General features: G+C 46.4%; 1 protein-coding gene across 3 annotated transcripts in view; it reads right to left on the bottom strand.

The window, feature by feature from the left end:
* Positions 1-16277, bottom strand: part of RCSD1 (RCSD domain containing 1) — a 30591-nt gene extending 14314 nt beyond the window's left edge. For 2 of the 3 annotated variants that reach the window (XM_041480303.1, XM_041480304.1), the window contains exon 1: positions 16103-16276. In XM_041480303.1, the coding sequence (XP_041336237.1) occupies positions 16103-16108 (6 nt within the window). In that variant the 5' untranslated portion in view covers positions 16109-16276. Of the gene's footprint in view, positions 1-16102 lie in introns of all 3 variants that reach the window. The other variant, XM_041480306.1, reaches the window with a different exon arrangement.
* Positions 16278-17018: the final 741 nt, after the last annotated feature.

The raw sequence follows: 17018 nt of genomic DNA, 5'->3' as shown, positions 1-17018 counted from the left end.
GTGACGATTTCCATCGGCAAGAGCCAATCCCTTCTCCCTGACCCATCTTTTACTCAGCCACAGAGGCCAGGTGGAGGCAAAAGGTCACTGAGTAGTCACAAAGGGCACAATCTAAGGTACACTTCCTGTTTATCTGCAGAGGACATGAACTTATGCTCTGGAAAATGCACCACAAATGCATCTCAGTTATTTTGGCTCTCGCATTTTTTAAGTGCAGATAAGATTAGATGGGCAGCTCATAAGGAACTCCTCTTTAAATCAACTAAAAAAGATCAAGAGTATTTTTAAAATTAGGATTGGACCCATGTAAGATTAGATGGGCAGCTCATAAGGAACTCCTCTTTAATCAACTAAAAAAGCTCAAGAGTATTTTTTTAATTCAGATTGGACCCTTGCTACTGAATGGAAAAAGCTCTGTAATTTGTAGTTTCATTCAAAGTCACTTCTCTGTCTCTGACATTTAGATGAATCCCAGCTTGCACCCTCCTGCCAACATAACCTGAACTGATTTGTTTATCTGTACCCATGCAAGTACATCAGTGGCATCGGGATCATACTGAAAGGGGAACATTGTTTGCACTGGGAAGGGAGGGGCAAGTAAGCAGGGAATGTTCAAAACACAAACTCCCCCAGAAGAGCAAACTGAAAGACAAGAAGGTGGGAAAACACCTGAATCACAGCATGAGGAATCAGGCAGCACAAAGCAGGGGATGCTGCTACCCACGAGCTGAGCCTGCCTGTTCTCCCTGAGCCCCACAAAAGCACAAACACAGGCTGAACACAGATTGCCCAGGAAGTAGGTGGGCTCACACTGGCCTTGGCCCATGCTCCACATCCCTAGAAGGAAATCTCATGATGCTTGTTCCGACTGGAGCTCAGCACCACGCTGGGCCCCTGGCTCAAGCAGCAACACATCCCAAGATGTGAGCCCTGGATAAACAAAACTCTTCTTGCTACTCTGACCCCTCTTCAGCCCAGCAAAGCATCCTTCTTTGCATCTCTCTGTTTACTCTTCTTCACAAATCATTCTCACTGGAGGCCTTCCAGCTCTCTGTTTCAGGAGGGATTTGTGTGATTTATTTACTCATTTGGCGTCTTATCTGGCAAGGAAGCTGCTCCTTGTCTCATTGTAGTAAATTTTAATTATTGGCAGAAGCCCCAGCTGGAAGTGGCTGCAGCTGTGGCTCAGTGATACCTCCTAGCCAGTCCTGTCCATCACTGTGTCTGTGTAGCCTGTAGCACCTTGGGAAGCAAGGCCAAGGCTCCTACCTGCCTTTCCTACCATTTGCTGTACAGCAGGGGTGATATTTACTGTGCTGTGCTCCACCAGAGCTAAAGCTACTCTGTGAGCCACCTCTGCACCTTCCTCTAGGGGCTAGGCTAGCCCTGAGAACTTTGTGAGCATTTAGAGCATTACCACAGTTACTTTCCAGGAGAGGACAAGACAGGAATATCTTGCAGGTCTTTCAAATGTATCCTAAAAACTACCAAAAAAATAAAAAAAAGTTTCCTATCTTTCTGCAATATTTTCTTTGATCAGCCTTTACCAGATGCTGAACACCTCCATTTCACAATCCCACTGAGAATTTTGTGAACTTTATGAATGGCAGCATGCAGGGTCCTCATCCTTTTGCCCCAAGCTGCCACCAGATGGCTGAGCAAAAAGGAATAACTGGTCTCAGTGTGCCATGGGCCCCTCACTGCTAGAATGCAGGAGTGAAACGTAATTGAAAGCTGAGCAAAGAAAGTAAGGCTTCCACTTCAAAGACACAAGAAGAATTCTGGGGCTGATATCTGGCCATAAAATCTGGTTATGAAGGAGGGTAAGGGTTTTTTGAGGAGTATAATGATGACCTCAGCACGCTCTGCAGAATGCTTGGCTGCTGTTTCCCAGGACTGGCATTTTGAAGGTTGTGCAAACAGGTTTTGAGTTTGACTTGCAACAAAAGGAGTTAATGTCTCATGTGACAGTGTGCACAACTGTGTAGAACCAATGCATGTCCAAGATAAAGCTTAATCTACATTGTGAAGCCTCAGTCAGGGCAGAGGAAGCCTCCACATCTGGTTGATGTCACACGCAACAGATTAATTCTTGCAGCTTTGGGGAAAGCGATCTGTGAATTATATTGTGACTGCTGGAGTGTGGGCTCCAGATTTCTGAATACTCTGCGAAGACAACAGGACCTCAGTTTATGTTTGGGACCAGTCTGAGCTCCTGGCCCCAAAGATGGGTTTTAGATTCCTCTGACCCAGCCACACATCTCTTCTGTACATATCTCTACATAGCTGTAGGTTGCGGTTTCCTTGAGACAAGGGAGTGCTCATTAATTGAGAAATGTCAACAAAGTACAGAAATATTGGACATGGAAGTTTTGAAGGCAGTCAGGAGGAGGTAAGGAGTCCTGCTCACACATGCTGCCTTCAAGGCAGTCAGTGTTGTTAGAACCCAGAGATCCCCAGCAGCTCTCCTCAGTTCCCTCTGTAAACAGGACCTCTCACAGCAGCCCTAACAAAGATTCAGCTAAAACTCCTGAAATGGAAATGGCAGGAAAACACATCAGGTCTTCTCTTGAACTCCTTCTTTTTGAAACATTTTCAGTGGAGAGCAAGCTTCTTGCCTGAGGGTAAATCACTGCTGGCCTTTCTCTTAGAGTCTGTTGAATAAGTCAGCCACAAGAACAACACAGAAGTACGACATTCCTTCTCAGAGTGGCACCCAGGTCAGCCTTATCCCACCACAGAGAAGTGAATATAGGAGGAGTGTGTGCCTGGCCTCAACTGCAAGGCTACTGCACAGCTATGATGAGGGTGATAACAAGGAAGGAGCTCCGACTATAATCCAGAGCAGAATAGTATGAGGAATATAGGCTACAAGGGATTGTTTGTTTTTAAGAGAAAGGGCAGACAAATCCCGCTTTACATAAAATATGTAAAAATATCTAACACTTCCCTGAGTTTGGAAAGAGTTTGCTTTAGGGCAACATTCTTTTCAAGACTTGCAGTGATCTGGTCGTGATTTTCTCATTCTGAGAGCTCCCTTGTGAAGTGCTGCCATCTTGGCACTCGGGTCAAGCACTGCCCAAAGGATAACCTGAGGATATTCCAGCTCAGCAGCTTTCATCCAGAAGACTACAAGAAAATCTCTCAAATGCCTCACTTGAAAACCACAGAGGTTGAATTTGAAAACTACTGTGTTGAACTCACCCACTACACTGTAAATAAACGATCCATGTACTCCCAGCCTTGCCTACTAAAAGTAGAGGGGAAACTCCTGATGGTTTTCCATCCTTTAGGGGTTTGAGGCACCCAGGTCTATTTGCACCTATGATGTACCAATAGCCCAAGTGTGCTGGGTGGTGGCTGGAGTGAGATGCTGTGGTGTCAGCAGAGCCAGGCAGTGCCAGGCAGGAGGAGACAGGCAGAGGAGAGCAGCCAGTGCCAGAACAAGCAGGAGAGGAGCTGTGTCCTTCACAAACAGAATTATAGGAAACATCTGTAGACATCGGGAAATTCGATGTGGTGAATAAACTATCTACCTGCTGTTTCAGAGAGGGACTACAATGAAAACAAAATGAGATAATCATTATTTTAAGCAAGTTGTTCTTTCCTTTGTGCCATGGTACATAGCTCTCAGGAGTGCCTGGCCTGTGCTTGCCAAGCTCTGTCTGGAGAGATTAGCAAAGGCAGCAGGAGTCCCTGTGAAAGGCACAAATCTTGAGTCTCCCTTTTGGTAATGAGAATATTTGGCAATTGCCTGGTGCCTGCATGTTCCCAACACTGCATGGGCTGATTAATCTCAGCAGCATTACCTCAAATCACTGTCAGGAGCATCTGCTGAGAGGGCAATGCATGGGCTGGTGCACTTTAATCACTTTAATGCCTGTATAGCTACTGCTGCGTACTCCCCAGAACTGGTCCTGAGGCAAGCCAGGGTTTCAGAGCACTCAGGTGACCAGGCAGGAGTGTGAGGTCTCCTCTGCCCCAGCAAACCTTGAATTCTTAGCTACATGTTGGCTTAAACAAGCAGGCCAGCAGGTGCTTGCCCTAAACCCTGGATTAAACCCCATCCCATGCTGGGCAGACCAAAGAGTTTGAAGCCCACACTCTCAGAGAGCAGAACAGAGCCCAGGCTTCCTGAGCAAGTGTCTTATTGCTTCTGGCAAAGGCTGCCAAGAGTGGTTTGATCCAGCACCACCATTACCAAAAGAGGCAGTGAACTGCAGCACCTGGTCCCTGGCGGGCAGGGTGCCTGAGCAGGGGCAGCGTGTGTGAAACCTCAGCCTGTACCCTACAGAGACACAGGCAGCTCCTGGCTCTGCTGTGCCCTGAGCAGGAAAAGGCATCTGGCTGTTCAGCCACGACTCTCTGTGCAGGGGATGGCAAACCAGTTAAAATCAATAATTTAAATAAATTATTTTGTGTGTGTTCCTGGTGGTTTGGGAATCCGTGATTGAGGTGACCACAGAAACTTCCAGCAAAACATGGGTGTCGCTGTTTCCTTTCCTGCCATAAGTGCTTTTTGTGAGATGCCTGATCCTGTTTGCCATGCTCAGAGTATTCTAATGGGAAAAGGAGTGCTGGGAAGTATTGTCCTTGTGGGGACCCTTGTGGCAGGAAGGAATGATGAATCTGACTCCATGTTCTCAGAAGGTTAATTTATTATTTTATGATACTATATTACATTAAAGAATACTAAACTAAACTATATTAAAGAATACAGAAAGGATACTTACAGAATGTTAAAAAGATAATAATGCAAACTCGTGACTGCTTTTAGAGTCCCGACGCAGTTTGGCACTGATTGGCCAATGGGACAAAATAATTCACACTAGAAACTCAATGAAACAATCACTTGTTGGTAAACAATTTCCAACTACATTTTAAAGGAGCAAAACAGAGGAGAAGCAAATGAGATAATTATTGCTTTCCTTTTTCTCTGAGGCTTCTCAGCTTCCCAGGAGAATAATCCTGGGCGATGGGATTTTTCCAGAGAATGTGAATGCCACAGGGAAGAGATGAGGACGTGGGACAGGGGGAATGTAATAGGGACCCAAGGACAGGTCAAGCAGGGCAAATCCAGGCTTGTGCAGAAGCAGCATCCCAGGCACTGGTTACATTTTAATACAGAGCAGGCAGGTGCCCAGTGGACTGGAGGAACCTACAGGGTCAGGGAGTGACTGCAAGATGTGGATTGCAGCCTTTCCATTCTGCATTAGTCCTGCAGTTGATCTACGACACAATAATTCCCCTCAAAAATCCAGGAAAGAATTTTAGTCCAACCGCTAAAATGAGATTTGGTCCCAGAAGCCAGAAAGCTCAAGAGGAAAGGCACAAAAGGTACTCAAGAAAGGACAAGGACAAGGGAGAAGACAGGAGGGTGGGATGGGAGGTAGGAAGGTGAAATAAAAGGCTGTTAAGTACCAGTGAGACCTGAGGGGGAGAGGCTGTGGGATATACACACAGTATAAAGAGATCACGATCATCAGGATTATTTGGTTTTTAAGATACATAACAACATTTGCCTGCGGACAGTGACAAGGAAAAATAAGGAGGGCTAAGTGGAGAGGCAAAAATCTACATTTCCAGCCGGGCCAGCTGCCTACAGACAAGGTGACAGGGTGTCCAAGAGAGCAGGGAAAACATACAAGCTTCATTAAGGAGCCCAATGAATTCAAGGAGAAACGGCCTCCGCCTTTCCTGCAGAAGCGCCCTGCGTCTGCAATTGCCTCAAAGCAAGCCCGGCACAGCTGCTCGCAGACAGGCCCAGCAGCCAACGTGGAAATAATTCCAGGCAGCAGGAAAAGGATCGTGGATCAAGTTGATATGTGGCTGGATGTGGTCATACCCAGCCACACAAGTGGAAAAAGAGGGAAAAGCTGAGAGGCTGTGCCCACACAGCCTTTCCCTGGAGAGGCTCCGTGCAAGGGGGGCTCTCCTGCCACCTGAAGCAGCACAGCTTCAGAAATGCTCCCATACTGGGTTTTGAGCCCAGACACACCACACAGGGCTCTCCCTTTGACTCTCTGGGGTGCACTGTTGTCTCTGTTCAGGGGCTGAGGTATTTAAGATGATCCAGCTTCAAGAAATGAAAAAGAAGTAACGAACAATTGAAAAGCTGGTAGTTTACCGTGTGGCTTCTGTAGGTGGAAATGCATTGCAAACCATCTGACTACAGCTCTACCACTGCAAACTGGAGCTCAGCCATCAGTAACCTTAAGCACTGAGACATAAAAAACAAATAGCTGAACACAGATCTCTACAACTACTAAGTCTGACTACACTAGGAGACTAGACTAATACCTCTCTTCACTTTATGAAGTCCTGGAAACTCAGTGTCTTGCTATTTCCTTCGAGTTAATACGTTTGTTTTTAAAATACTGGCTGTATTTATCTGGAATAAACAGTTTCTTTAAAAAGGTGGTTTTTTTGTTTTTTTTGTTTTTTTGGTTTTTTTTTCTCATTTAGCCTTAAAAGAATGGTGTTGATGTTGCAGAGCTCTTCCCTTTCTCCAAGTGAACACCAGGGACACATTTGAAGCAATTGTCCATCAAGTTTGCCATATCTCTAAGTCTCTTGGGGGAAATGGTTTGTGCTGCTTAAATGGCAGTGCTATCAGTAAGCCAGAACCTTGCAGCAGATACACTGAGCATTCCTATTATTTGAGGTTATGAAAATTCAGATTGGGATGCTGAAAATAAAGTCTGGAATGCCCTGTCAAATACAACCCCCAGCTCCTCGCTTAAAGAGAAGGCCACAATGAAGGAGGCCAGTGGGAATTTAACAAGAGGAAATAGCCTCCAGGAGAGGTTTAGATAGGATGTTAGGAAAAATTTCTTCACTGAAAGGGTTGTTCAAGCACTGGAACAGGTTCCCAGGGAAGTGATGGAGCCACCATCCCTAAGGACATGTATATGTAGCACTCAGGGGTTTGTTTTAGTGGTGGGCTTGGCAGGGCTGGGTTAATGGTTGGACTTGATGATCTTACAGGCCTTTTCCAATCTAGATGATTCTGTGATTAACTTGGCAGCAGGACTTCAGTGTCATCTGAGAGCTAATGCACCACTTTCTTAAGTAATTGAAGATCCCCACTCTCCTTCAAGCAGCACTACTCTTCATTTCTCCAAAATTAAATTAGCTGAACACCTACACAATTTTCAGCACAGTTGAGGAAGACATCTGGATTTTCTGGTATGTCAGGCAGGATATGGATATAAAGTCCTGTCATTAACTCCTCCTCTCCATCTGATGGGAGCCCTCCAGCAATAAATATTGTCTGAAAGCTTGGTGATACAACAGACATGAGCTATAGCAGATATCTAAACTGCAGATAATATGCTTGAAGGGACAGGAGGGAAATGGGTTATTTCTCAGAAATTATCCATTGAATAAATAAGTTGGTGAGGTTGTGCTGTTTTAAGAATCCACAGACACTCCCAATGTGGAACTGCTCCGTCGGAGCCAGGGGCTGATCTGTACCCTGGCAGGGCGAGGCTGATGTCCTGATCCACAGCTGACAACAGCTGTTAGCAAGATGCTGCTCTGGCTGGCCTGGAGAGCTTTGCTTCCCGTGTGTCTTCAGCAGCTTGTCCAGGCAGCCCCTGGGATGTGTCCTAGAGGCTTCCAAAGGCTCCGTGGCTGGAGGGGTGTGGTGGCAGCTCTGATGAAGAGCAGTGGTGGCCACTGTAAGATGTAGCTGCTGTCCTGGTGAGCTGCTCCCACCAGCTGCTTGTACAGAGCTCTGCTCCTGGCCAGGGCTTCCCTCAGGATCCTTCTCAGCTTCCCAGTGTTTCCCTTCCAGACATCTGTTTTTCTTAATGGTCTGGGAACTGTACACAGCTTGTCAAGTTCCCCCAAATTAATTGGTGCCTCTCTGTGTGTACTTCCAGGCCTTCTTCTGGGGAGCTCTTGCTGCTCTAGGAGAGTAAGGGGTGAGCTAATGGAGGAACAACCAGCAAAACCTCCCAGGCTGCCCACAGGGGACAGGAAATAGTGCGGTCTGTAGGGCAAGTGCTCTGCTCTCACATGAGCAATGAATTCTAGACTAAGCCACAGAGCGGAGAGATGGCCAGGAAGGCTGGACTTCCATGTGTATTACTTCAGTGAGGAAAGAAAGGGCATAAACCATGTTTAGCGTATTGTGCCTTGAAATAAATCATTATTTTATGCCATCTCAGCTCCTTTAAGTGACTTGCTGTAGCTTCAGACGATGGGAGGCTACACCCTGCTCTCACCTGCAGACTCTTGGGCAGCTGCTCTGTAAGAAATGGGCTGAGCCAATGGAACAGCCCCTGGCAGCAGAAAAGGTCTCAACCCAATGGATCTTCTCCCTTTGTTGCCTCACAGGGGGTCAGGAAAAAAGCCCTGCTTTTAGCAGAGCCTGAAAAAAAAAGATGAATTTCAACATGAGGAGGCTCAGACTCAAGATGCCTCAGGTGGGATGAGGAAGGGATTGCTCTTGGCCTAATGAGTGGTTAAAGAGGATGAACTTTAAGCAAGTACATATACAAAAGGCAAAAATTATCTAATCTGAAGCTATTCAGAAGGTTAAATTAGAAACTGAAGTCACTGAACTGTCAAAGAAAGTGCAGAGAGAATGCAAGATGCAGGGACAGTTGGAAATACTTCTGATAAATGTGGTAAGTAGACTGTGGTACCTCCCATTTAAGCTCAGTTAGAGACAGCCTAGTTGGAGCAGCACAGGGATTCAAACTCCTCTTAATTTATCAGGCTGGGAACAGAAAATCAGAAGGGTAAATGAGCCTACACAGAGCTCCCAACTACAGAGACTTCCAGACTCATCAGTTAGGACCGTGCTATCTTTGTAACACATTGCTATTAAATTAGGTCTCCACTGGATACAGGCAGGTCAGAGAAGGAGGTTCATATTTATCTAAGCCAGGAATTTAGTCTAAAAAGGTACACAGATATAGAGTGGAGGAACGTGATAGCAAGCACTCTGCTGGCAGCCAGCTTGAGGTGTGAATGCTGAGCTGTACCCGCAGAGATGTATTGTTAGTTGAACTTGGAGGGCTCAGTGGCACTGAGGACCTGGGTCTGCAAAGCTGCTTTCCCACCCTTTGGCTTCATCCAGAGTCTCCAGCCTGTAAGACTCCTGAAAACTGGGCCAAACACTGGGAAAATGTACCCAGGCAGCAGTAATTTGCTGTTATGTTTGAAAATGCCCGAGTTTTCAGCCCAGTCTGGATTGGCCGTAATGATGCATTGGAAATGTTAGTCTTTTCCACAGGTAAACAACTCATCTATATACCCTAAGGAAAATGCACACAAGCAGCTCCTGAGCTGCAGCTTGGCCTTTGACATAGATTATTTTTTGGTGATGTGAAGAAGATAATGATCTCTGTCTCTGAGTAAAACTGCTCATAAAATTCTCCCAAAATGCTTTAACGGGGAAACCCAGTGCTCATAAGAGCTTTGAAACACTCTACCCCTACCTCAGTGCTCTATTTCTTTTACCTGCTGGCTGATTGGACCTCGTTTACATGTTCTTTCTCTCTGGCAAGAAGAGGAACTAAAGTTCCTTCAACCTCAGGCACAGTTTCCCCAGGTTCAAGCTGGGCCACCAGAACAAGGTGTCCTGAAGCATGGGCTCAGTGCCTGCACAACCCTTGCTCAGTGAGTGAATCAGCACTGGGAAGCTCTGGCCAGCAAGGCCCTGAATTCACAGGTGTTGAGAAGAAAAATTAAATTCAACTTTTGATCTCTGGAATCACTGGAACAACCCAGTGATTTTTCAGTACCTTAGCTGCCTGTGACAGGATGATGTATAACATGAGAATGAAGTCCTGATGTGAGTGGAAAAGGCAACTTTGCATGGAGCTGGGAGATGAAAAACAGTGCTAAGACTGTTTTATTTTTGTAGGAGTAACCAGTGTATTCAGGAATCCATCCTTTTTCTTCCACTCTGTCCTCTTCACAGGCACCTGCTGTCTGGAGGACCATGTTTGTTTGCAGAGAGAGCCCCTCTGCCTCTAACTGGGAATGAACACCTTCAAACTGGGAATGGAAACCCTGGGTTCTCATGGAGGGACAGTGTTGACAACTCCACGCACCTCGTAAAGACTCAGTGGGAAACCAAATTAGACTGTGCACATTTCACAAGTTAAACATGCCCTCACTGCAAGGCCCAAGGGGTGAAATTCCTGGGAAGCCTGGCACAGCAGCTCCAGTGTGTGTCTATGAAAACAGGGCATGTTTCGTCTGAACTTACATCAGGAGGAACATGGCACTCAGCAGAAAGTATTTCAAGATGATTGACTTGAGTAAGCCATGACTGCTGTAGTAGTATGCAGTTTAAAAGGGTAAAGAAACCCATTCTAAAAACAGGAAGAAAGAATAAAAATAAAATTGATTTTATGTTTTACACAGGCAATAAAATTACCATTCCCAGACTCTTGCAGATGTGATGCCAATTTATTTTGACCTGAGCTTCCCACAGGCAGAAGTTTGCTGGGCTTGAACAATGCACTGCAGCAGGGAGGAATCATAAACACTTCTTGGGCCTGATGCTGAATAGCCACTGGTTTCTCCTAGCAGCCCACACGTGGAAGAGCTGCAGAAGCAGCATGGTGCTGCCCCTCTGGTGGCCCTGTCAGTACCACTAACCTGAATACAACTGAAGATTGCTTCTTATCTTTCCACCACTCAGTCCAGTCTATTTTTGAATCATTCATGGGAAAAAGATTTTCTACTACATTTGGTTTCCACTACGCTACTCCAAACCATGCCAGACCTCACTGTTAGAAACCTTTCCTGCTATTTGGTGAGATATAAATCTTTCCTTTAATTGGATCCCATTATTCCCAGGCATACTGCTTTTTCCCATGCACTAACAAATTCTGTTTCCTCTGTGCTAACAGTTTTACAGTACTGTCCTCAGTCTCCCTGCAAAACCACACTGACTTGTTAAACTCCAATCTTCCGAGCCAGAATTCCCTCTCCTTTGCATTTTTGTGCCTTTCTGTGCACAAGAAGTCACCAGTCTACACCCTTTAGATATCCAGGCTTTCCAAACCCCACACGTTAATTCTCTGTGCATTTGAGAAGCCTGGGATGAACAGGAGCTTTGTTGAAGCTGGCAGTGGTAAACCAATATCCTTTGCAGATTAGCCACCAGTCATCCACACTGACCAAAACCCTGTGTGCATTTTGTTAGAAAGAGTAAAAGGTGTATTTGCATATGCAAAAAAAAAAAACCAGCTTGCAACTCTGCTATGTGTTCTATAGGTGTGGGAACTTAGGGCAAACTGCTACATATAGGGTTTGAGCTCTTTGAGCAATGCATGTAAATACGCTGTAAATCTGGGAAGTGAGGTGTGGGTCTTTGTTTGCAGAAGGCTTCCAGAAACACCTCCAGCAAGTGATGTGCTTCAATCTGACAAGAATTTGGTGCAGCTGCTTTTCCTGTCTTTCAGAAAAGTGGCACTAATGGGGTAGATAAGGCTTATCCTTACAGTACATTACCAGGACCCAGATACTGGTGGTAAGATATAAAGATACAACTCAGATTTGATGTAAAAGCATTTCTGGCTGGAGACTGCATAGCTGGATACATTGTGACCTGCATGAAGTGTGACTAAAATCCATGCCTAGGTGAGACTCTGTAGGAATGAAGTGCCCTGTGCCTCTGTCACAACCAGGCGTGAAGCAACTCTGTGGTGAGTGTGTAATAACAACTTCTCCTTACACAACAGCTCTGCCATCCCTAGACCACATTCATCCTATGCCTGCTGCCCTGCAAACTGCTAAAGGCACATCCCAGTCTGCAAAGCACCAAGACAAGGTCCACCAAGGAGGTTTCCTTGCTGCTGGGTTCAGCTGTCAGCTCAGGTCCCAAATTCAGGCTGTGGAGTTGTTGTTTTAGGAGAAGGAGCGTCTGCCTCTCTAAAACACCTCACTTAACAGACCGAAGTGGAAACAGAATGGAAAACCAACCCCAGTTTGTGTGGGCTGGTTCATTTCCATGATAAAAGCCAGTAAGTTTCCAAGCAGCATCTATTGATAAAGCAGTGCTGATGTTTTCCCCTGCTCTTCAGATAAGCAGCTCCTGGGAATGTATGAGAAGGTATGCATGACATGCTGCCCGACTGCAAAGCATCCTGCCAATTACACTGTGGAGCACAGGACAGAAGGCGTTTCCAAAATGCTGTCACCATGGCTTGGGAAACTCAGACAACCAAACTGGGGAGTGAGGAGAGGTTCAGAAGAATTCTGTCTCTCTGGTGACACAGGAAAAGCCTTAATTCCATTTATTCTGGGGTTTCTGCTAGGTGGAAGAAAGGGCTGCAGGACAGCCTGTGGGGTTTGGTTTTGCTGTTTCCTGTCCTTCGATCACTTCCACAGGGATGTGGAAGTCTGGCAGACCAGATCCTTTCCAGCACTCTGCTGCAGACATGCTATTTACTGTCAAGCAGGTCTGCCCAGACCTGAGGGGTAAAATGGGGTCATATAGTACCTCTCCCAGTATATTTAAATACTCTTCCCTTTATTTTCACAGACGCACTGTGCGAATGTGTCATTTTGATGGGTTTCAGAAGAAACACTGAAAACAAGTGTATTTGAGGTTGAACTGGTCTATTAAGCAAAAAGAAAAAAAAAAGAAGAAGGGAAAAAGAACACTTTAACTTTTAGAATGAAAGCAAATCATCAGAGCTTCCTGAGAAAGGGATATTGCTTCCTGGCAGAGCTAACCATGGCGTAATGCCTGTTCGTGATCTCGGCTCCGCAGCTGCAAGGGTGGGCAGAGACCTCTCTCAGCCCAGCTCACCTCCTGTCCTGCTGCTCTGAGGACCAGGATGGTCACAGATCTCAGCCCCCTCGTCTGCACAGTACCCATTCCTGCATCCCCAGCAACTGGTTCCCTTGGGTGACGTCTCCTCAGTGCAGTTTTCCTAAGGACAGGGTGAGTGCTGCCCAGGAGGTTGCCCAGAAGGGTGAAATGAGCAGAGAACTGCTCTCAGCCCTGGAAAAGTTTTCCCTCTGCTGAGTCAGTGCACCAACAGGAAAAATGGAGATCTAGCAGGAGTAATTGCAGAAAAGAGACATGGCAATGGAGATGTCACAGAATTAAATTACATCTGTTGGCAGGCACAAAGAAGGGGGGAGCCTTTCCAAAATACACCTGGCTGCTGCACCTCTGCACCCCTGCAGCTTAGGGAGCTCATTACACTATAGGGAGCCACTCAAGGGAAATTCAGTCTTGGATTGTTTCCCTTCTCTGTGCAAGTAAAGTTCAAGTGTCTCTATGCTCCCAAGCCCCTACAGAGAGGCTGGGAAGAGGAATGCCATGACTGCTGTGGAATATGGGCTGCAGAAAGCCACAAGCACTTTCAGTGGATGCCTTAACTCACAACATCTGCAGCAAGGTTTGGGAACCCACAAGCCATGGGAATTAGACAGCTTGGGCCAAATCTGAAGATGTAAACTAATAAACCAACACAAAAATGTCTAATGCTTTCTGTACCATGAGTGCAAACAGTGTTTCATGGCTGCTTTTCTTTACAAGTGGCTTAGCTTTCCCCAGTGCAGTTTTACACATTTTTGATATGAACTCATGTTAACAATCTGTGGTATAATCTTCATGATTTCTTTTCATCTGCCACAACACTGGAAAGAAAACTGATTGCCCAATCTATTTTGCATCAAGAAGATGGACCAAAAAAACCCCTAAACAACAAAACAAAACACTGAAGAGTCACAAAATTACGTGAACTGCAAGGGCAGGGTTTTGCTGCCTTTTTCTCCCTCTTTAGGATCTTAAATAGTTTCAATGTGGCACATTCCTGACAGCAGGATGGCTAAGACCATAGGTACTAGTCCCTAAGCAGCAGCAACTGAAACTAACCCCGTTAAGAAAGAGATCTCAACTATCTCACTTCTGTGGGTTTTTCAAAACTAGGGTCTTCCTGCCAGGGACGTGATGGAAATCAGCTGGCTAGGTCAGCCCTCTGCCCTTTTCCTCCAAATGCTGGTAATCCTCATGTGTCCCATTAGAGCAAAGAGCTTGCCAGTTATGCCAGCAGGAAAGCTGGGAGCAGCTCTGCCTGCCACTGATGGAGCAAACAGGGAAATGACAGGACGTTCCTGCTGCACAGGATCATTAAATCTGGTTTTAAAGCAAAAGGTCTGTGGTGAGCCTCTGTGTCCTGCCTGTGAAAAGCCTTCAGGGAGAAACAGAGAAGAGAATCAGCTGGTGAGAAATCAAGCTCTTGCTCTTGGCTCAATTTTAGTCTAATATCTTCTTACCTTTGGGACATTAAACACCTTTTTGGAGGCTTGGGGCAGGACCAAGCGCACTACTTATAAAATATCTTGGAAAATGAGATGTTTTAAAAGTAAGAATGCATTCAGCAATCTACAGGTGACCAAAAAAAACCCAAAAACGGGTAACACGAGGAAAAGGTGGGAAATGGAGGTAAAGGGAGAGAATCAAGAGGAGGGAGCTCTTAGGTCAGATACTTCAGAGAAGCTTCCTGGACACCAGACCTCCCACATGTGTCACATGTGTCTCCAAAAAGGAAATGGCAGGTGTGTTCCTTTCTACTCCACAGAGACAACAGAAAATACCTGAGGGGCACAGTCTTCTGTGTGTGGAGAGGAGAGGGGGTGAGGGAGAATGTCCTCAACGTGCCAAAATAGCTGTTTCAGCCCTAAATTATAACAAATTAGGAGCTCAATTCCCCCTCCCCTCTGAAACATTACAGGATACTACAGTGAAAAAGAATAAAACAAGTGTTAACAGTGAATGAACTAGGCTCTGAAAACCCTTTTAAAGCCAAATATTTGTCATGTCACGTTAGTAGTCTGTGCTGAGCTGGTTTCACCACTGCTTGATCTTTCTCCACCCCAAAATCTATTTAGATAATTAGGCTGAGGGCATTTTTTGTAACAAACACACCTGAACAGGCCAAATCTTTAACCCTTGCCTGTGGGGCAGGTCAGCACAGATAACAAGGATGGTGATGTTAGCATCTGGGTGTTATCACAATTGCCCAGCTGAGTTATGCACTGGAATTCTTCAAAGAAAAATTGAAGTGGTGCTTGAAGCACACTGTTCCCTGGCTCTGTTGCATGTCCCCTGCTACTGGGGCTGCATCCATGCAGAAAAAAGGCTTATCTGGGAAGATAATATAAAGTGTTTAGTAAGGTCTCTGTTTAGCAGAGAGAAATACCAAATGTCCTCTTTCATAATTTGAGGTTTTGCCAATGTTGTAATCACCTTTCTATTTCCTGTGCCCCTCCTAAAAATAAATATTCCTTTTCCCTTGCCACTTTAAAAAATGTTTGAAAAGCTCACAAATGCAGCCTGACGTGACCAAAGCAAGCAGCACCATTCCCATTCTGAATGAATGGGAGGGGAGGCAGAGGGAGGTGAGCTGTCTTGCCCAAGAGGGTGGTACACAGGAGAACATAAACCCCAGGGAAGCCACACTCCTGTCCAGCAGCCGTGTGCCCACCCTGAGACATGAGATCCAACTCTCCTGGAGCACAGGGTGCGTGGAGAAAAAGGAACAGAAAACCCTCTGGGGGTGTGCTACTCATCTACCTCACTCGAGCACAGGTTCTCAGCTCCCCTTCCCTGACCCAAAATCTCTATTGATAAGGAAAATGAGACTTCCCAATCCACGTGGGACAGGTGAGGGTGACACAGCCGAGGGTGTGAATCACAACTGCTGCTGCACGGGTTGGAAGGAACCAAGCCCAAGGAGTTGGAAGGTTTGTTCTCTTTATGTCCCCATTCTTAATGACTCCTTAAAACCTCCTTTGAGAATGATGCCTTTCAAAATCTAACACTCCAATCACACCTCGGAGTCCAATAAGTAAATGGAAGTTCTTCCTCATTCCCCTGTCACAGAGGTAATTTCTTCCTAAACCATCCCCCTGCTTTCCAAATCCGGACTAAAACCTGCCAAAGAGTCTGAGGTGCACTACAGGAGTCGGGGTGGGAGGAAAAGAGACCTTAATCTGAACCCCAGCAAAAAGATATTTTGAAGCTGCCTTCAGTGAGAAATCCCTTTGCAAGGTGGAGCTAGAGCAGATCGCGGAGCCAGTCACAAGCTAGTGGAAACAAAAAAGTTTTCTTTACCTCCATGTCCTGCAAGAGAGAGGTGTCCTCGGGGCAATCTCTCTTCCCCACCCCTTTCCCTGTTATCTGCGGGAAAAGCTGAGCCGTGCCGCCGCGGAGGGCCGGGAGATCCCAGCTGCTGCTCAGCCCGGACTGACAGAGCCCGGCGAGTGGCCCTGCACTACGAACAAGGAAGAAGGGCGGGTGGGAGAGGAAGGGAGGGAGGGAGGGGAGAGGAGGGGGAGGCAAGGCAATCAGGGTTTAAATTTAGACACAAATCTAAACAGATACTGTCCTTCCCGGAGCGCCGGGCTCGTGAGACAACAAGCAACAAGCTCTGCCTCCGCGCCCAAACTTGGGGACACCGCATGTGCATTTCCTCTCCCGTTTTTCTCTCTTCCCCCTTCCTATTTTCTATCACCTTATCTTTATTCCCCTCCCCGGGTTCCGTTTAGTCTCTATTTCTCTATTTCTCTCCAATGCTTGCAGTTCCTGCCCTGGTATCTCTGCTTCGATCTCTCCGCTGTCCACGCTTCCCTCTCCCAGGGTCTCCTGCCTGTTTGCGTGCGGGGAGAGAATCCCTTTCCTTCTAACTGCAGCTTTCCTCTCTCTTCCTTCTTTTCGGTAATTTCACTCAGCAACGAACTGTCTTAAGAAAGGCAGAATAGGAGGAGAGCGAGGGTGATTATTGGGCTTGAGCAGAATTTAAGGCGTTGTCCTCCGAGGAAGGACAAATATCCACTGGGTGATCCCGAAGAGGGAAGTCAGGGCTTAATTGTGGGCACTAGCAGAGGGTCCCCATGCAAGGCTGTCACTGTCCAGCTGTAAAGCAGGACCGGCTCTTTCCACCTTGAATTTGTGTCCCACACCACCAGGTCGGAAGGTGCGGGTTGTTCTCCTCTCCCTTCGCAGGGATGGACAGACTTGTGCACCGAAG

Source organism: Pyrgilauda ruficollis, unplaced genomic scaffold, assembly GCF_017590135.1.
Source record: "Pyrgilauda ruficollis isolate IOZ18807 unplaced genomic scaffold, ASM1759013v1 scaffold50, whole genome shotgun sequence".
Lineage (NCBI taxonomy): Eukaryota > Metazoa > Chordata > Aves > Passeriformes > Passeridae > Pyrgilauda > Pyrgilauda ruficollis.
The sequence above is the reverse complement of the archived record's forward strand: the minus strand, read 5'-3'. Positions and strand labels throughout refer to the sequence as shown.